General features: G+C 37.4%; 2 protein-coding genes across 2 annotated transcripts; both read left to right on the forward strand.

The window, feature by feature from the left end:
* The first annotated feature begins 1082 nt into the window (after nucleotides 1–1082).
* Nucleotides 1083–1496, forward strand: LOC142354563 (uncharacterized). The gene has a single exon (XM_075406885.1). It carries the CDS (start codon nucleotides 1083–1085, stop codon nucleotides 1494–1496), a length of 414 nt encoding a protein of 137 aa, XP_075263000.1.
* Nucleotides 1497–3780: 2284 nt separating this feature from the next.
* LOC142354495 (proteasome subunit beta type-4-like) lies at nucleotides 3781–19976 on the forward strand. Its single transcript, XM_075406811.1, has 4 exons — nucleotides 3781–4031; nucleotides 15740–15894; nucleotides 18814–18979; nucleotides 19590–19976. The coding sequence occupies exons 1-4, from the start codon at nucleotides 3825–3827 to the stop codon at nucleotides 19797–19799; spliced, it is 738 nt and encodes a 245-aa protein (XP_075262926.1). The 5' UTR covers nucleotides 3781–3824; the 3' UTR covers nucleotides 19800–19976.
* The last annotated feature ends 1197 nt before the right edge of the window (nucleotides 19977–21173 follow it).

The raw sequence follows: 21173 nt of genomic DNA on the forward strand, positions 1-21173 counted from the left end.
TACCCATGTTTTCTCTATATCTAGCATTAACAAGTACCGCATCAGATACATATGTGTTCTTTTGAATCTAATTTTATATCTGAAGGTATCAATTTGAAAAAAACTTTCAAGATACTTTTTGGTTGTTTTAAATCTTATTTTATATCTAAAAGACTTTTTGGATCTTTTCCGTTTGTGCCCCCCCAGTGCGTTATGCGCCCCCCAGTTACAGAGCACGTGCCATTACATAGTAAATCATTATGTAAAAATATTGCAAGTGCGTCGGGGGGGTGCAAATAATATGCGCCCACTAATCTGGGGGGCACAAACGGAAAAGATCCGACTTTTCTAATACATTTCCACTCTGTTTTTTTACTCTTTCAGATTTGTTTGAAAATGATGGATTTCATGAATGCCTCTGAACCTCCCTCGGCGTATGCAGATAATCCTAGAACACAAACACTTAGCCCGGATGTGACGGGGGCGTCAGTGATAGCAGTTAAGTATGACAGTGGAGTTCTAATTGCTGCGGATACGCTTGGATCATTTGGAAGCATGGCAAATCCTTGGATCATTTGAAAGTCGGTCTGTAATACTAACTGGTGACATAAACCTTCCAAGCACAAATTTTTCCAACACGTAATCTATATGCGATTACGAGAACGAATGGCTTCACCTAAACCAAAACAATAACTTCGAACCAACTTTCAGATTTAAAGATCAAATAAGGAGCGTTAAGCAACTTGACATTTTCTTAACAAATGATGAAATGTACCTGGCGAAAGAGAAATCTACAAACAACACTGAAAAAACTGCACTCTATAAATGATTTTTTCAAAGTGTTTTTAATCCCAAGGCTGACGAGAGCAAGATCAGTGGTTCGGATAGTGTAGCCGGTAATTGGTTTCACAATACAAATCCTTGTATCGGCTCCGTTGGCAGCGAACAGGAAGATAGGTTTCACAAGCGTGAGGCCAGTCATCGGTTTTAAGCGAGTGGAAATTAAAACAAAGACATTGCTCAAGGCAGTGTTGCCGGTTAATGGTTTCGCGGGCAACGGACTAAACAAAATAGATTGAACAGTAGTACAAATCGAGGCAATAATGACGAAATTAGATGTAAAGAAAGCTAAAGAAGCCAATAGCATCGGAGAAAATCTCCTGAAAAAACTGGCACCGACGCTAAGCAAATCGCAATTTCTCATCTCTAAGACAAGTTTGAACAAGGGAAAGTTCCCCGAAAAGTGGAAAACTAGTGTCAATGCTCCATTGCACCAGGAAGGTGATAAAGCTGCCATCATGTTCTACCGCCCGATAAATTGCTTGTCCTTTCCCTCCAAGGTTCTAGAGAAAATTGTCTTTGACTGCCTCCACAATGCAATCCGCAAGTTTCTCCATGACTCCCAGTTTGATTTCAGACAACTCCCATCTTGCATAGACCGAATTATCTGCTTCCTCGACAAAATTTACAGAGACAATGACACCAAATTGCCCGAGGAATTAACTGTATTCTACTAAGACTTTGAGAAAGCATCCGACAAAGTTCCACACGACAGAGTAATAATGAAACTTGAACTGCTGGGAATCAGGGGAAAAACGCTAGTGATAATTGCGGATTATCTCGATTACAGAAGACAAGAGGTCCGAGTCGACGAGTGTTTATCGAATGAACGGGATGTCACTAGTGGAGTACCGCAAGGCTTGTTTCTCGGGCCCCTGCTCTTTCTAGCCCACATCAACGACTTGCCAGAAGTAATTGAACACAGTACCTGTTTCGTGTATGCAGACGATTTCAAGCTGAATGCTAACAACTCTGCTGAGCTTGAAAATGACATAGCGAGCCTTTTCAACTGGTGTCAAGTAAATGGGATGAATCTTCACGAGAGCAAATTTAACATACTGAATTTCAAAAAAGCTTCCTGTGTCCAAATGAATCATAAAAATGTGAAAGTTTCACGAAATCAAAAGAATTTGAGAATCATTGTAAAAGACACTCTAAACTGGAATGAAAATGTTAACAGGCGTCAGTCTAAAGCATTACGAGCATGCCAAGGCGGACTCACCGATGGGAGTACTTGCAATCGAGCGCAGGGGTTATAAAACATCTTTCCAGTGGAAGATATTAGACCAATGCAGCAGCCAATCTTAGTTAATGACACTAGAAGCGCTCTATATGAGAACATTGAAACCAGCCATTAACACGCTTGACGAATACCGGACACGAGAATTGACACTGAAAGCTTAGTTTGGAGATAAAAATCCAACTTGAAAGACACGATAAGAAACAAAAATGTCAACTTTAAAAAACCAAAGTAAGTTTAAAGCAATATATGTAGGTTTTTTTAACTAAAAAACATGTCGATATGCATCTGCTACATCAAGTCGAAAATCTATTTTTACTCAGATGTAAATTTTTTGTATATACGATTGTAGATATGTAAAAATTCGTTTTAAATTTTCCTGAATGATTGATTTTCGTGATTGGCATTTTATTTTCTGGCTTTTCATTTTAGCATTTTGTATTGTTTATAACATCTCGACGAACTCAGAGTTCGAAAACGTTCGTAAAAAAGTTTTAAATTGACAATCCTTTTTTAAATCTAAATCTGTCATCGTCCACTCCCATTAAATCCAGGCTCAACGCTTACATCGGCTAAATTGTGCCCATAATCATGTATGGTTGTCAGGTGTGGTATCCGAGTAAAACAGACCTGAGGCTAATTGAAAAATTGCAAAAAAACTCCACGAAATGGATATGCTGGTCTGAACCTGATTACAAAAAGTGACTCACAGAAACAGATTACAATTGTCACTCTACGCTGAACTCCAAAGTCTGTTAATGTACATGGAACATCGAAATAAGCAATTTCATCAATATCAAGGCAAACGAGAGAACAAGACAAAGCACGGACAGCGAGATTGTAAGACAGAAGAACAGACTACATAAAACCGATGAAAACTTTTGGCATAGAGTAGCATTTCTTTTTAACATTGTATCGAAATCGGTCAACCTGCAACAACCAATCGGGAGAAAAGGTAGAATCACGAGAACCTACTGGAATTTCTTTCTAAAGCAATACAATGAACATAACTTATGCATACTGATGTGTTGTATTAAAATCCATAATTTGGTCAATTGAAGTCTTTTACTACTACTACTACTATGCACCTGGAGTATACTGTTTTTGTAGAAACTGCAACCCGCATAACAAACTCATTGTCCACTGAAGATACAAACGGGGTACTAACAACACCCCCGGCATGAAGCCGCAAACCTGACCTACTACTACTACTACCAAGTGAGCTTATATTTTTACGCCCCCAGGAGCACGTGATTTTTTATTACATAGTAACGTGCGATATAACAAATAATTTGTAACTGGAGGGTGTAAAAAACAGTGTGGGGGGCAAAATAATAGATGCCAGTTCTTAAAAAGTTAATTCAATTATGAAATTTTATGTACCCATGTTTTCTCTATATCTAGCATTAACAAGTACCGCATCAGATACATATGTGTTCTTTTGAATCTAATTTTATATCTGAAGGTATCAATTTGAAAAAAACTTTCAAGATACATTTTGGTTCTTTTAAATCTATTTTATATCTAAAAGACTTTTTGGATCTTCCGTTTGTGCCCCCCCCCCCCCCCAGTACGTTATGCGCCCCCCCAGTTACAGAGCACGTGCCATTACATAGTAAATCATTATGTAAAAATATCGCACGTGCGTCGGGGGGTGCAAATAATATGCGCCCACTAAGCTGGGGGGGGGGGCACAAACGGAAAAGATCCGACTTTTCTAATACATTTCCACTCGGTTTTTTTACTCTTTCAGATTTGTTTGAAAATGATGGATTTCAAGAATGCCTCTGAACCTCCCTCGGCGTATGCAGATAATCCTAGAACACAAACACTTAGCCCGGATGTGACGGGGGCGTCAGTGATAGCAGTTAAGTATGACAGTGGAGTTCTAATTGCTGCGGATACGCTTGGATCATTTGGAAGCATGGCAAAGCTACGAGATGTATCGCGGCTGCACCAAATTAATGAGCAAGTAAGAAAATTGATCTGCTACAATAAGACGGCCCCAATTTTGCTTTTGCATGTGATATCTTGTTTAATATGCGCACACCAATAGGGATGTCTGCAAAGCGTTTACCACTACTAAAACCATGCGTTAAAAACGGAATCATATATTCAGATTGAGAAATAATTATCCATGGAGTGCCTCGCGGAACAGTCATTGGGGCTCCAATTTTTTTACAGCATACCATGTAATGGTTAAGTGACTCTGCTGGAAGTCACTGAGAACTTCTGACGTTTATTAAGTCAGAATTTCGAAGTGACTTCTGCAGTCACTTAACCATGCTTAAAACACGAAACGCGCAAGTTTTAAAATGACGAACGTCAACGAAATTCAACTTTAGCTAAGTAGCAACTTCTGGCATTTTAACTTCTGGCACTGCAGACTTCCGGCATTTTAAAATGTGCACTTGAGTGTTTTAACTATTCCGAAAAAGTGAAAGCGAAAAAGTTTTACAATTCACAAATGACATGTAATATATCTCACTCCAAAACAGACAAGGAACTTATAACAAAAACCAACAGCATTTTCCAAAAAATCGGTAATTGTATGAAAAAATATGTTTGCATTGAATAGAGATAAAACCGAAGTTCATGAAGTGATTAATTGCTCTTGAACGCAGTTCATAGCAATTATTGTAAACGTGTGTGTCTTTTTTTATGCAAAATTTTCGCTTGACGGTTTTGACTTTTCGAGTGACTTTTACGCCCTTGACTTTTTGCATTTCGCGTGATCTAAAATTCTCTCTCAATCACAATTTCAAGCAGCTGAACTCAATTGGCGGCAATTTAATACTAAAAGTCAACTAAAAAGTGCGCCGAAACAGGTGTCATTTTTAACTTTAAATCTTAATAGTGGTATATGTTAACCTCTAATGTGGTTATTTGAAGCCCACTATAGAACTTCTTAGTCCCATTTAGGCTAACCCCCCCCCCGACTGAAGCAGGCTGCAATTGATTAGAGCTCCCACTAGTCGTTCAAGAGCAATTCTTCCGACGTTTAGTCGGTTATGTTTTTTAAATTGTAAATGAAGAACCAGAATTTTTGTTTTATGGTAATACAATTCAAATATACCTTTTAAAGATTGAAAATGGTTCTCAAGTATGGACGTCTCTACGCGGCAGAACTACCAGCAGGAACCTCTCCAAGGATCCATACACATTGTCACAGACTGCGGGAAAGGGGTTTTTGCGGCGGGATTAGGCAAGCCCAGTCTCTCTGGTCCCTAGTATGCTATTGACTGGGAAACATATTTGCTCTGCTTCTCATCCTCGGCGGCATTGAAACAAACCCCGGCTCAACGCCTTGTGCTATTTCTCACCGTAGCAACTGGAATCTACGGCTTCTGGTTTGGCCGAGGAGGGTGGGTACACCTGATTTGCACCAACTTACATTCCATAAAGCCATGGAACAACAAGTTCGACTGTAAGCGCTGTTCTTTGGTAAAGTTTTCCCACTCACGACAACACACACCTCAACATTCTTCACCTGAATTGTCATGGTCTCAAACAAAAGCTAGACAACATCATAGACTTGATGCAGAGCAATAAAATCCAAATAGCTGCCATCCAGGAGACCAACCTGAATGAAAAATCTACCCTCAAAAGCCCCTGGCTACTGCATAATCCAAGAAAATAGGCCAAAAGAAAGAGGCACAGGTGGAATGGTAGCTTTTATCATTAAGGACACAATTCTGCTTCAAGATTTTAAACTTAAGACTTCTTACAAACGCATTGTAGTCTAAGCTATAGAACTCACCGCAGGTGGTAATAACATCAAACTAGTGAACACCTACAAACCAACATCGTCTAGCTGTGATGCAGGATACAAGACATCAATCAGTAAACTATTTGAATTAGATGAATGCATTATTGTCGGCGATTTCAATTTTCATAGCCCTGTCTGGCACTCGAAACCAGCGGAAGACCAGAGGAAAAAATATTGCAAGTAAAATAGACCTCTCTAATTATGTAGTACTCAACGAAAAGGCCAGTACTAGAGTAACCGATTCTTGTAAAAGCGCCCCGGATATCAGTCTCGCTAGCTCAAGCATAGCGGTGATCATCGACTGGCGTACGGAGTACGGATTAGGCTCAGACCATCTATCAATAGTTCTATCCATCACCTTTGACCTCATCACACACACCACAAAAAATTTTCATCAACTTTTGCAAAGCTGACTGGGCTAGTTTTAAAGACGACATTGAACTAAACTGAAGAAACAACAAAGGCCAATGAATCTCTGCCCCACGGAAAAGACCTTCAGGAAAGCCATAAATGCAGCGGCTGGCAGGCATATCCCACAAGAAAGAATTAAGAGTGCTTGCCAATATTAACCGCGAAGCAGTAAAGCTTTCTGAAAAGAGACGAAATTCAAATAAAATATCCAGGAGACCCTAAAATAACGCAACTAAACCATGAAATAAACAAACTTCTTCAAAGTCAAAAGGTTGATCGAGTTTGTACAAACACTTACTCACAAAGGTAACTGCTCTAAACTCCGGAGCGCAATAAAAGGACCTTGATCAAGTGACCTTAAACCACTTCAAAACAGAGCCATATACTTTGACGCTAAGAAAACTACTCCTCACCACGATTCAAGGAAATGAGTCAAACAGTTTAACCAACAATACACTCCACACCCCAAGAAAAATGAAAAACAGAAAAGAAGTACACTAAGAACAATAAGGAAACTGGAAATAGAGTGAATAGTGTTTAAGTGCTATGCACTTAAAGAACATCAGCATAGCTTTAAACCTAATCCACAACAACGGCTCTCAATATTGTCTGTATTGATCAACAATATACCATAAGGCCTTAATCAAAAGAAACCCTGCATCCGTACTCTACTAGTAGCCTTAGACCTAACTGCCGCTTTCGACACGGTTGATCACAACATACTACTAAGAGACATAATCGAGGCGCCTATACCGAATAGCACTAAGATGGGTCGCTTCATACTTACAGGGCAGGTTTTCCTTTGTATAACATAACAATAAAAATAATCATAGTGAAGAAAAGTAGAAAAGGGTTTCCCGCAAGCAGGTGTATTATCGCCAATGCTCAACATCTACACGAGCAAGCTGCCCCTAACCTTGAAAGATATAAACATCACGTCTTACGCTGATATCACTTCAACTACATCTCATCCACAGGTTGAAAAATTACGTGACATAACTCCCTCTTTAAATAATTTACACGACTGGCTAGAATCAAGAAAGCTTTTTATCAGCTGAAAATCAAGTGCAACTGTGTTCGCAACCTGGAGCCGAGTGGCCAAGTTTGACCCACACTCACTATCATTGTCATCGTCCTGATCATAAAACAACCTCTTGCAACCAGTTTTCGTCCCATGAGACTGACACTAAATGAAACCTATAGGGACCGCGTGAAACAACACACAAATAATAAAGAGCATTTAAATTGCAAGGAGAACAAAAATCCGCTCAAAAGTACTTATCGACACACGGTCCATACTCAGTTGAACAAAGACAGCAAGCAACTAGGTACACATCCATCAAAGGTAGCAGAAGAAGAGCAAACGCTGCCTCGAATTGCACGTATCTAATCAGCACAACTGATAACTGGATAGTGTCCCATGCTAAACTCGTACTTGAGTAAGATCTGTGGAAATGTTGCTAACCGCTGTCCCAAATGTGATGTAGCACCACATAAATCACATTTTCAACTGCAGTAAGAACACGGACCTGAATGTGATTGACTTGTGGGAAAGACCAATAGAGGTAGCCAAATGGCTGGACTTAATACCATCAGTCTTACAGGACCACACTGCACAGAATAATCCACATTCCTTTTCCTCTGACGATACCCCTCCTGGTCCCCCTAACACGGGGATCGTATGTCATTCACAATTTTGTAGATGCAGAAAAGTAGCCGCACCACCAGAGAGTTGTGGATAGGCGGTCATTCAATACTACTACTGTATCTGGTCCAGTTAACAACGGCAACAAGCGCCTGTATCCCGCCAAAATTACCTGCGAATCGCAACTCTGCGACAGCTACAACAAAGATTAAAAATTCCTTTTAAAGAAGTGTAGTGTTAGTTGTTTTGTGTTACTATAATATTGCTTCAATTTGTAAAATGAGCAGTGATGAATCCATCTGCAATGCCAATGTATCGAGCCGTGGTTTCTTTCATTGATCAGCTTGAGGATCAAGACTTCACCCATAATTGGTATGCTGCTGGTACACTTTAATACGGGAAAGTTGTTTTAGTTAAACTCAATGAACATCGATAGGATTCTGGCTTCAATGTTCTTAAATGCCATTAAACCATAAAACCAGCGCTCTCAGAAAAAGCTGGAGCTATGTTTTCTGGTTTAGATTTCAATGTAATTTTTGACAGATCCTTTATCAGCGGTAGGAAACTTAAGCCGACATAATAATTGCGAGAACAGCACCGATATCAGCGAAAGCTGTCAGGGACCTGCAAATAACTAAAAAGAATGTGGTTCTGTTAAATTTTAATCATTTTTCCTTCAATGAAAAATATACAATTTTTGCTCTTCCAGTGACAGAAGGTATCCTAAATATTTTATAACACACAAGAAAGAATTATGAGAGTGGTTGCCAATATTACCAGCGAAGCAAAAAAGCTTTTTGAAAAGAGACGAAATTCAAAGAAAGTATCCAGGGGACCCCAAAATAACGCAACTAAACCATGAAATAAACAAAATTGTTCAAAGTTAAAAAGCGCAAAAGCTCTAAACTCCGAAGCGCAGTAAAAGGACCTTCGTCAAGTAACGCTAAACCACATGCAAACAGAGCCATGTACTTTGACCCTTAAAAATTACTCCTCACCATGGTCCAAGGAAATGCGCCAACAAGTTTAACCAACAATACACTCCACACCCCAGGAAAAATGAAAAACAGAAAAGAAGTACACTAAGAACAATCAGGAAACTGGAAATAGAATGAATAGTGTTTAAGTGCTATGCACTTAAAGAACATCAGCATAGCTTTAGACCTAAGTATTCCACAACAACGGCTCTTAATATTGTCTCCAACAATATACCATAAGGCCTTAATCAAAAGAAACCCTGCATCCGTACTCTACTAGCAGCCTTAGTCCTAACCGTCGCTTTCGACATGGTTGATCTCAATCTACTACTAAGAGACATAATCGAGGCACCTTTACCAAATATCACTAAGATGGGTTGCTTCATTCTTATAGGTTAGGTTTTCTTACGTATAACATAACATTAAAAATAATCATAGTGAAGAAAAGTCGAACAGGGTGTCCCCCAAGGAGGTGTATTATCGCCAATGCTGATCAACATCTACATGAGCAATCTGCCTCTACCCCCGAAAGATAGAAACATCACGTCTTACGCTGATATCACTTCAACTACATCTCACCCATAGTTTGAAAATTATGACATGGTTGCTCCTTTTTTAAATACTTTACACGACTGGCTAGAATCAAGAAATTTTAAGTTATCAGCTGAAAAAATCAAGTGCAACTGTGTTCATAACCCGAAATATGGTGGCCAATTTTGACCCACACCTCACTATCAACAACTCACCAATACCAGTAAAGTCCAAAGTCAAAGTACTCGGTGTTACTTTTGATAGGATGCTCAATTCTGGATAACATGAAGGAGCAACAAAGAGAAATTACAAAAGCGCAGTAACATACTGAAAAACATTGCTGGTAACGACTGGGGCTGCACAAAGGAGACACTCTCAGTGACTTACAAAGCTCTCGGTCAAAGCATCCTGAACTACGGTGCTCCCGTCTGGGCTTCCACAATCAGCAATACAAACATGAGCCATCTGCAAACGCAACAAAACATTGCTCTTCGCATAATTACTGGCTGTGTAAAAATGTCCGACATCAATCACGTACACAATTAGGGTGAATTGCCGACTGTCAAAGCTCACACAGAAATATTAGCAGAGCTATTTCTAGCCGGCAGTTATCATCGTCATCGTCCTGATCATAAAACAACCTCTTGCAACCAGTTTTCGTCCCATGAGACTGACACTAAATGAAACCTATAGGGACCGCGTGAAACAACACACAAATAATAAAGAGCATTTAAATTGCAAGGAGAACAAAAATCCGCTCAAAAGTACTTATCGACACACGGTCCATACTCAGTTGAACAAAGACAGCAAGCAACTAGGTACACATCCATCAAAGGTAGCAGAAGAAGAGCAAACGCTGCCTCGAATTGCACGTATCTAATCAGCACAACTGATAACTGGGTAGTGTCCCATGCTAAACTCGTACTTGAGTAAGATCTGTGGAAATGTTGCTAACCGCTGTCCCAAATGTGATGTAGCACCACATAAATCACATTTTCAACTGCAGTAAGAACACGGACCTGAATTTGATTGACTTGCGGGAAAGACCAATAGAGGCATTCCTTGCCCCTTTCCTCTGACGCTGACGATACCCCTCCTGGTCCCCCTAACACGGGGATCGTATGTCATTCACCATTTTTTAGATGCAGAAAAGTCGCCGCACCACAAGAAAGTTGTGGATAGGCAGTCATTCAATTCTACTATTGTATGTGGACCAGTTAACAACGGCAACAAGCGCCTGTATCCCGCCAAAATTACCTGCGAATCGCAGCTCTCTGCGACAGCTACAACAACAAAGATTAAAATGTCCTTTTAAAGAAGTGTAGTGTTAGTTGTTTTGTGTTACTATAATATTGCTTCAATTTGTAAAATGAGCAGTGATGAATCCATCTGCAATGCCAATGTATCGAGCCGTGGTTTCTTTCATTGATCAGCTTGAGGATCAAGACTTCACCCATAATTGGTATGCTGCTGGTACACTTTAATACGGGAAAGTTGTTTTAGTTAAACTCAATGAACATCGATAGGATTCTGGCTTCAATGTTCTTAAATGCCATTAAACCCCATCTCATAAAACCAGCGCTCTCAGAAAAAGCTGGAGCTATGTTTTCTGGTTTAGATTTCAATGTATTTTTTAACAGATCCTTTATCAGCGGTAGGAAACTTAAGCCGACATAATAATTGCGAGAACAGCACCGATATCAGCAAAAGCTGTCAGGGGCCTGCAAATAACTGAAAAGAATGTGGTTCTGTTAAAATTTAATCATCTTTCCTCCAATGAAAAATACATTTCTTGCTCTTCCAGTGACAGAAGGTATCCTAAATGTTTTATAACCTGAGGACGATGTGAATACACTTGAATAATCTGTCCAGTTACCCGAGTCGCTGTTTGAGTTTAGCGTTATAGACGCAGAACTTATTGAAAGTTGATAATCCTTTCTTGTTTTGGATTCGTAGCATTTTGCATTTGAAAGATTTAGCGTTTAGTAATATGAATAAGCAAACGAATGATTTGAAGAAATTTGGAACTGCTGTTCTAGACTGAAACCTTGACAATGTTAAATGTGCGTCATTCAGAATTTCCATTTTTCCGTGTAATCACGGATCTTTGAATGACATGCACTGCTTCGAGATTTTTTGTTTTCAAGATATTGACGGAAACGAAACTGAAGTTTAAAATTTCTAAAAAGTAATGAGAGCATATAGAACGAATAAGGAGGCTCGGTAATGTGCGTTTGCACATATTGTTCCGACCCCGCTCATTCACATTTTTGACTTGAATGTCTACCAAATGAAGAGATTAGAAAAAAAATATACACAAATAGATGTTTGAGTTGAAAAGTGTTAAAAATCCAAGCTACTAAATGAATTATAACATGTCCTGCCACATTAGAGAGCTCATGGTTACTTCCATCGATAAAATTACGAGACACTACAATTGTCTCAAATTTAATTGGCAAATTTCTCGGGAACTTTGAGAAATTTAATTGGCAAATTTCTCGAGAAATTTGCCAATAAATTTATCAGCTATTATCTTAATATGATGCATATTAATTAAATTTTAAATTGTTTCTTTTTCAGATAATATATAAATGAAAAGTTGTATATGTGCACTTCTGTCTCATTTGAAAATTCAAAAATCTGGAAACTTCGAAAATGTCAAAATTATCAAGACCATTGGCTATCACCTAACGGCCTTGAAAATTTTTTACCTCCTTACAGAGAAGCTATTAGAATCTGTCATTAATCAGAATATTTCGTACGACTGTGTAAAGAAAAAGAATTGCAGGTGAAAACCGGAAAATCAAAAAATGCAAGAGAAGCGTCGAGGTTATTAATTAAAAATTTCAATCAGTGGAAACTTTTGGAAATGCCAAATTATCTCAATTTAAAGGCAATGAGTTTCCTCATTAATCAGATTGTCTTGAGGCTAGATAAAGGCAAACAAATACTGGCAGAAATAGAGTGTTCAAAAGAAAACTGCAAGAGAAAACTGTCAAAGCCTTTAAAGCCATAATAAGCAATTTGCTGATAAGCTTTTGTGTACAAATAAGACTTACGAACGCAAATGGGAACTTTCATTATGGCGATAACGTAATAAGATTTCAAAAAAGAACAAATTTTTTGAAAAAAGTATCAAAAATTATCAAAACTCATAACGTTAAGGTCATAAGTCTATTAGTTATTTGTTAATACCGCCGACCAGTCTAGTTTTTGATTTAATAACAGGCAGTTACACCTGTCATAACTGGGGCCGACCTACAAATTTTTAAAATTGAGTTTAACGAAGGTAAATTTTATTTCTTTATTAATAGCCACCCTCATCTTCTCAGCCAGCTATTATAGCGCTCCTATTTTTTACAATTCAAAGAATTTGAATTGTATTGGGGCGCTGTCTTTTTTTTTAAAGATCTGTTCACACATTTTCATGATGTTTGAAGTCAAATTGGAGAAGTGATTTTGGTCACGCCGAAACGGGAAATGGAGCGAAAAAGCGAGTGGTTTTGCGGCGTGCATTTTTTTCGCTCTAATTTTAAAGTAGAGTGCGAAAATGGTGTTTGAACAAAAATTCGGTTTCTCGGTAGTGGTTTTTTGTTCACATGCGGCAATTTCACTCTGATTTTTACTGTTTTTTCGATTTTTTGGATCGGATTTTTTTCGAAATGGTTTTTGCAATCCATTCACAGCTCATTCAAGGCCTAGTTTTTTGTTTGAATGAAATTTTCATTTCTCGCTAGTGGTTTTTTTTGTTCACATGCGGCATTTTGACATTGATATTTTGTTTTTTTTTTCTTATTTTTTTATCTGATTTTTTAAAAATGGTTTTCTCAATTCACTCATAGTCCATTCTAGGTCTAGTTTTTCTGTTTAGTCAATGAAAATTCTTTGAATTGTTCGTCAGGACTTGTCCTGCTATGTTTTTTTACTTCGTCGAATAAAAAATGTTTCGCTTTACCTCATTTTGCCGCTTTTTCAACATTTTGCGTGATATCTTTTTGACTTCTCTAGGCTAGATTCTCTCTTCTCTCATTCTGCTAAAAGTGATTTTGAACATCAGTTGCTCAGCAAAGCAATTCAAAATGAACAGAGTCAGTATAAAAAAATTGAAGTCAGAAGTAGAAACGGGATAAACCCATAAAGCCCAATTTTAGATGCCCGGTATTTGAACGTCGTTCCTATAAGTCTTAGTTACCATCTCTAATGCTTATTGGTATTGATAGTAGCCCCTGTAGCCTGTCTCTAAGAAACTGAAGTACGTTATGTTCAACTACGAAATGCCATCAAAATAAATCGGACTTAAAAATTGTTTTTGTACAAAAATCTTTTTTTTTCAATATCTTCTATTCTTTCAATCCCAATCTTTATTATTGGAATCAACGGCGGCTATTTTCCGGCAATCTGCCGGTTATGTTTTTAAAAATTGTTTCGAAGTCCTAACATCTATTAGGTATGCATTCAAAGCAATAGATAGGTTAACTTAATCCTCTTTGGGAAACCAATTGCATTTTTCGTCAACGAGATTAAGTCATAGGACTACAAAAAGGCAACAAATGCAGGCCCAACACAGAAAATCTTGGAAGACAGTTTTTCGGAGTCACAAGAACCATGAGCGATCATTCCCGGAAATAAAACTATTGCCCATTTGCCTTAAATAGGGTTCGTTAATAATGGAACCTTAATGTGAAAATGATTTTTGAATGACGAGGAAAACCAAAAAATTGTGCAAAGAATTTAAAAAAGCAGCTCCCCCATTGAACTCGAATCTTTTGGATTGTGAACTTCCGGGTGAAACTACAACTAGCTTTTTGTGGCTGCTCGTCTTTTAGGAGCACAAAATTGGTCCATATTTTATCTTGAAAAATTTCATTTAACTGTAATACACAAAAATGTTAAAATGATCTAAAATGACACTAAAAGTGAACAAAATCAAACGCAAATGGGAAATAGTCACTAAAACTTTAAACCTTGATAACTCCTCGAATAAAAGAAATTTCAAAATCTTTTTAATTGCAAGCTCTATGCTAAAAGAGCTTTTTAATGGTAACAGTCGATTCTCTAGGACGATTTTATCGGTCGGTGAATATTGACTGAACAAAAAAACTAGTCGAGTATATGGTTCCTCCTTTTTCGGAACAAGTAATATGAAATGGTCGATGTGGTGTTAGTAAAGAGTATTTGTACAACGTACCTATCTTGGTTCAGATAAAACTGGTATTGCCAAATTGATCAATCATTGTTATTGTTTTAAGGACGGAAGACCCAATCCATAGGCCCTAAATTTTACAATTGTCTAATTGCACTCGAACAAAGTTTGAAGCAATTATTGTAAGCATGTGTGTCTTATTTATGTAAAGTTTTGGCTTGACCGTTTTTGCGGTTTTGTTCTAGAATATTCTTTGACTTCTCGAGTGAATTTTTCAGTCTTGTCTTTTCATTTTTGAATATCTCAATTTCTGTCATTCCGACGTTAGTCGGTTTATGTTTTTGAATTGATTTAATTATGGAAACTTATATTGCAAAATGGAGCCAAATGGACTGATTTTTCCACCTTTTTTTATTTAAAAAAATCAGCTTTTCGATGCAATGTACAACTTGTTCGAAGCTTTCCAAAACCTTTGTGCTCTTAAATTTGCGTTTTTAATTTTTTGGGAGTTTCTTGGAAAATTTTGAACTAAATAGACATTTTTGCTTCCATTTTTTTTTCTTATTCAACATCTTGAATTTTGATCAGTCCCAGCTGTAATTTGTTTTTATGGTAAATGCTTTTGATGCATTTTGCAATCCCGTGATCTAATTTTAATTGCTTAATATGCGAAAGTTTTGGGTTGCAAATAAAGTTAGTTTAGAATGAAAAAGGGTCTATTAAAAGAAAGCCCCTCCCCTAGATGGGTACTCGGTGAACTCGGGGGCGGCAAGTTAGCTACGTGTATATTACAAATTCTGACAGTAGTCATTAACCAATGCAGTATACGCAAATTAGAAAAAAATGTGATCGTCTGAAGACAAATGTGAAATTTAAAATGTTTGTTTTTAATTGTTTATTTAACCCAGAATATTTTCTTGTAAAAAAAAGCACCGCATACAGTTTATTGGCTTGAACCATTTTCAATGAAATTGAAATCACTCATGAATTAAATCAAATTTTTCATACATGAATATTTTCATATATGATTATATTATAAATATTATGAAAGTAATGAATTTCAGCCTTTCGTAATTTTTAATCTTCGATTGAAAAGGTATCCCCGGGGAAACTAAATTAAAGAAAATATGTCAATATATTCTACTCTTTAAGCGCTTTCGATAAATTGGTATGTCATTAGGATCACAATTTTGCCAATATTCAGGTTGCAATTGGATTTGCGGGTGACTTGGCGGATGCGCAGTTCGTGACGAAGATTATTAACAGTATGGTATTGGATGACCAGATAGCATCCGATGGCACCTCAATGTCTCCCAAAGCCATGCTCAATTGGCTCACTAGAGTGTACTACAACAGGAGGTACAACACTACAATCTATTTTAATTCCCCGGATAGAATATGACCGCCTTTTGATTGTGATGACTAGCAGTAATTTCTTATTAGGCTGTCAAAATATTACCTAAGAAATGTGCATTCGTCCTCACAGGTTTATGAGATCATCAGAATTTTGATTGGGGGACAGCGTAGATTCCAAATTTCAAAACCCTGTGGACGAATATGACTGTCTTCAAATTCATTATTTGGTAACGAAAAAATGTTCTTGTCTGCGGTGCCAAAATGATCAGAAACCCGCTTTTAGCTGAAGTTTGGTTAGCTCCTCAAGCCGGAATCACTTTTTGATCTGAAGATTTTAATTGGGGGGGGGGGGGGGGGAGCTGTGGCTTTTAATTACAAATTTATTCCTAAACCTTAAAGTTCGCTTTTCTGAAAGTGCCCCTTGCTATATTAATTGCTCGCAAACGAAGTTTGTAGCAATTATATTAGTCCTGTCAGTCTTTTCGTCTCACGCTTTTTCGTCTCACGCTTTTTTTCGTCTCACGCTTTTGACTTTTCGTCCTCAAAAACTGGATAAACAGGTAGCGCCCAGCGGTCATTAAGTGCTCTAAGAGCCTTTCAGCTCTGTTTCAGCTCAAACTGTTTTGGAAACTTATACGTATTGTGTGAAGGGTGGTTCTTTGAAGTTGAACACCCTCCACTGTTTACCCCCCCCCCCCCACTATTGCCCACCCCCCGCGCTGTTACCATCAGCCCTCGGTGCACTCCCCCCCCCCCGTTCCTAGCTACTGACGAACACTGCTACTGCTAAAAACACGCAAATTCATTCTATTTTGTAATTTTTTTCAAGCTTTTTGAAAATTTGACATTTTTTGATTTTTATCAACCCTAGATGTCAAGGAACCTCGTGCAGGCGTTAATAATAGGTTACTGCATAGCTTCTAGTGGTAATGGAATGGTTTCAACATTTTAACATCACGAATTTTAGCATTTTTTTGACAAAACGTGAAATTTTTTGATGTTTATTTTTCCTTATTCAGGTCATTCCGGACCCAGGGGCCAGAAAACATCCTAATGGGTTTGATAATAAGTTACTGACCATTTTTTTTTGGTCATTGAATAGTTTTTCAACTTTTTTAATGTCACAAATTTTAACAATTTTTGATAAAACTTGCTTTTTGTCAATTTTGAAAATTTTTTTATCGTTTTTTAGATATTTTCAGCCTGAAGAGCTAAGGCAAGATTTTATCACAAATTTTTGCATTTTTTGAAAATTTTTGCTATTTTTTCAATATTGTGACATTGTAATTATTCAGGTTTTTTCTGTTTATGGATTAATTTTCAACTTTTAAATTAATTTTCAACTTTTTAATATCACAAGTTTTAGCAATTTTTTTTTTATAAAACTTGCAATTTTTTTTAATTTTAGGTCGTTTTTTGTCATTTTTAGTTTTATCTAGCCTCGAGAGCCATGGGAATTCCGAAATTCCTCTAGGGTTTGATAATATGTTGCTACATAGTTTATAGATGTAATGGAATGTTTTTCAAGATTTTAATATCACGAAGTTAAGCAATTTTTTTTAAATATTGGCGATTTTTTCATGTTCTGAATTATTTTCCGGCACCAGGGGCCATGGGACCTCCTCCGAGGTTAGATAATAAGCTGCTGCATATTTTCTAGAGTTAATTGAATATTGATCAATATTTTTTATGACTCGAGTTTTAGTAATTTTTTGATAAAATTTAAAATTATTTTCAAATGTTTGGAATTTTTTATGTTCCAGGTGTATAGATCTTTGAGCCAGTGAGACTATTTCAGGCTTGAAACAGGGATACTGGATAGTCTCTTGAGACAATGAAATGGTTCTTCAGATATTAATATCTTGAATTTTAGCAAGATTTTGTTAAAATTTGCAATTGTTTCCAAAATTTTGCGAAGTTGAAAACTTTTTTTTTCATTTTTTGCTTTTTTCTGATTTTTTTCTATATGATTTATTTTGCTAACAAGGCTAGAAAACTTGCAGAGTCGAATCCCATCATGGAAAATATTCCTATCTCTCTTTCTCTCTCTCTCTCTCTCTCTGTCGGTAAGGGTTTCTTTCCTTCTCTTTTTCGTTTAGGTTTTATCTCTCACTATCTCTCTCTTTCTGTCTCTTTTTGTTGATGCCGCACTTCAGCTGCTGTTATTTGGCGTAATGTAATCATCTCTGCTCCTCATTAACAATGAGTTATAGTAGAAATGTTTTTATCATACATGACTTAACAGGCACTTTTAATGAAATCATTGTTAATTGCTCTCAAAAGCAATTTGTAGTAAATATATTAATCCTGTTTGTCTCTTTTATGCAATTTTTCGCTCGGACTCTTTTTCGTCTGACCCATTTGACTTTCGTCTTCAGAAACGGGATAAAGAGGTAGCGCCCAGTTTGTATTAAGTTCTCTTAGAGCCGTTCAGCCCGCTAGTCCACAAGTATGCGATTAACAGAAACTGTTTTGGAGACTTCTACTTATGGTGTGAAGGATGGTTCTTAGAAATTGATCCCACACCTTCACCCCACATCAGCCCCCCCCCCCCCCGGCACATCGTTCAAGCCCTAAGGGACTCGTGCAGCCAAAGACCCTCCCACCGTTGCCCCCACCCCGCTGCACTCACCTCACGCCCTTTCAATTAAGCTAAAGCTAGCCTCACTAAATCGTGGCAAGCTACTGATGAAGCCAACCGCTCGCCGGTCGTTTCAGAGCAATTCGCCCGACGTTAGTCGGTTATGTTTAGATGTTTATGCATCTTTATAACTATAATGGTATGTATTCAATGTCCCTCCTTTTATTACGCACCAGAAACCATCATGAAAGAAATAGCAACATCTTCTGTGACAAAGTTGTGAGAATGAAATTTTGTCCACGCAGTTCATTAAATTATTGGGGCATCTGAGACTGTTTCAGGTCCAAAATTGATCCTTTATGGAATCAGGTAGTTGTGGCTGGATTTGATAAACAAACTGGACAGCCCCTTCTGGGCTGTGTAAACCTGTTGGGATACTCATGGCAGGACTCTGTGGTCGCAACTGGATTGGGGGCTCATTTCGCTCTACCATACATTCGACAAAAGGTATAAGGTCATTTCTTGAAAGATACCAATTTCCAAATTTTGGGGTTCATTATTCCTTCGGAATTCTTTTGCACCATGATTATTACAAGTTTCATTATGATATTGAATTGTCAACAGTGATTTGTTGCTCTACTGTGGCGATCTTAAAATGATTGTTTCTGAACATTTCCCGATTGATGTGAATAAAATGAACCAAAGTGTAGAATTGAATATTTACAAGGAACTTGTTGCTACCCTTTTTTTCGTTAGTTAAACCAGATCTGTTGTATCTGCTTTGAGGAATCATCTACAGGAGATGCTCTCAGCTGTATTTTGAGAGCTTTTACTCTCAATGGTTCATTAGGAGCCAGCGCTCCTAATAAATTAGGTAGACCATTTGCTCCATTTTTACCTCTTTACTTCTACTAAACGTATCTTAATACATGTAAAAAAAGGCCTAGCAGTGTGGTACATGGCGACAAAGATCTGATTATTCTAATTAGTAATTAAACAATGTCTTTGTCCGTTGTCGACAAATTAGCGCACTATTAAATAATGGTAGGTGCGCTGGGTCATAATGTTGATTACGGTCTCATAATGTTGAATTGTCTCAGGTTAGCTCCTGGTTTAGGTTGATGAGAAGAAAAGGCCTCTAACAATGGAGGAAGCATACGAAGCAGTGAGAGTGAGTATGTCCACACTTTATGCCAGAGATGCTAGGTCGTGGCCAGTGTATGAGGTCATCAAGTGCGATGCCCAAGGAGTTGTCAAATCCGAGAAACAGACTGTCGATATTGTATGGAAACCTTACGCCGATTACCAAGAGGGTAGAAGGCATTAAGTGTACACAGACTTAAATTGGGTGGTTGATAGTCGACGTTTCGAATGGATAGTTTGTTCAAAAGTGGATATAAGTTGTTATTATTTGTTCATAACTTGATATTGTTGTGCATTGGGCAATGACGTGATACAATTGTTGCTCTGATCCTGATTTAGTCTAATTAATTTTTTGTCATTACCTATCTGAAGCGTCCTCCAATCTGTAGCCTTTTCCCGACCTTAGTTGTTTGGTATGTCTTTCAATGCCTATGTGACCTATAAATGAGACTCTGAGGTTTAGTCAGTTCAACGTAAATTAAGCCTGCGACCAATCAGTGGCATCTGTAAATAAATGTTTTTAACTTGACTCACTGAGAGGATTTACGAATGACAGCCAAAAAAAATTTTAATACCGGTTGTCTTAAGAAGTAGTTTCATTCCAAAATCATAGCGAATACGAGCCATCGGAATGTATTTGAGGGTAAATTTTAGTTTTAACAAAAAAATCTCTGATTGGAAAAATGTGTATAGCATCTGCTGAATAGATTGTTAAAGCTTGATAGTTCAAGTTGCATCATTCTAGTTTAGTTATAATAGAATGGTAGATTTTAAGTACCGACAAAGGGCAAAAGATTCTTCGCAAAAGCATAGCTATTAAGAACCATGAGCAACTTCGTGGTTTTTGTTTATTCAATGACGTTTTTCAAGCATAGTTTGGGAACAATCATGTTCTGTTGATAGTTTTTTATAGCTGTAAGCTGAGCGTAGCTATATTGCGCTGCTCTTGGTTTTTTTTACAATTCAAAGAGTTTGAATTGTATTAGGGCGCTATCTTTTTTTTACGACTCGAAGAGGAGTATTGGTTTTCTCTCGGTTTTTTTTACGACTCGAAGAGGAGTATTGGTTTTCTCTCGGTCTTTTTTTTACAGGAAGTAGATTTGTTCACGCGGCATTTTGACCTAAAAACGAAAGTGAGAAAAGCTGTCTCGGTGAACAAATTTTCGCTTAGCGAGAGAAGTTTTTTTATCATGTGCTTCGTTTAGTGAATGACTTTTTGACTTTGAAAAGTAGTTTTTGACTAAATGGCACATATAGATAACCGTTTTTAGCTGTTTTTTGGACTAAGTGGCCCAATTTTTTTGCTTTTAATTTGATTTCTTATAGAAGTAAAGTTTATTCGATACTAGTTTGAAATGTCAGCCTCGGAAATTGATTCCACAGTGTTTTGCAGAGCCTGAAAATGCGTTTCAATTTGAAAATTGTACATATTTCTTGATTTTTTAGTTATTTCTTGGCTTTTTTCTATTAATTTGTTCATTTTTCGATCTTTTAACCGTCTTTTTGTCAAAAATCAGTTAATATGGCAACTTATCTTTGATAATTCATAAACTCAACG

Source organism: Convolutriloba macropyga, chromosome 15 (assembly GCF_964194025.1).
Source record: "Convolutriloba macropyga chromosome 15, txConMacr16.3, whole genome shotgun sequence".
NCBI lineage: Eukaryota > Metazoa > Xenacoelomorpha > Acoela > Convolutidae > Convolutriloba > Convolutriloba macropyga.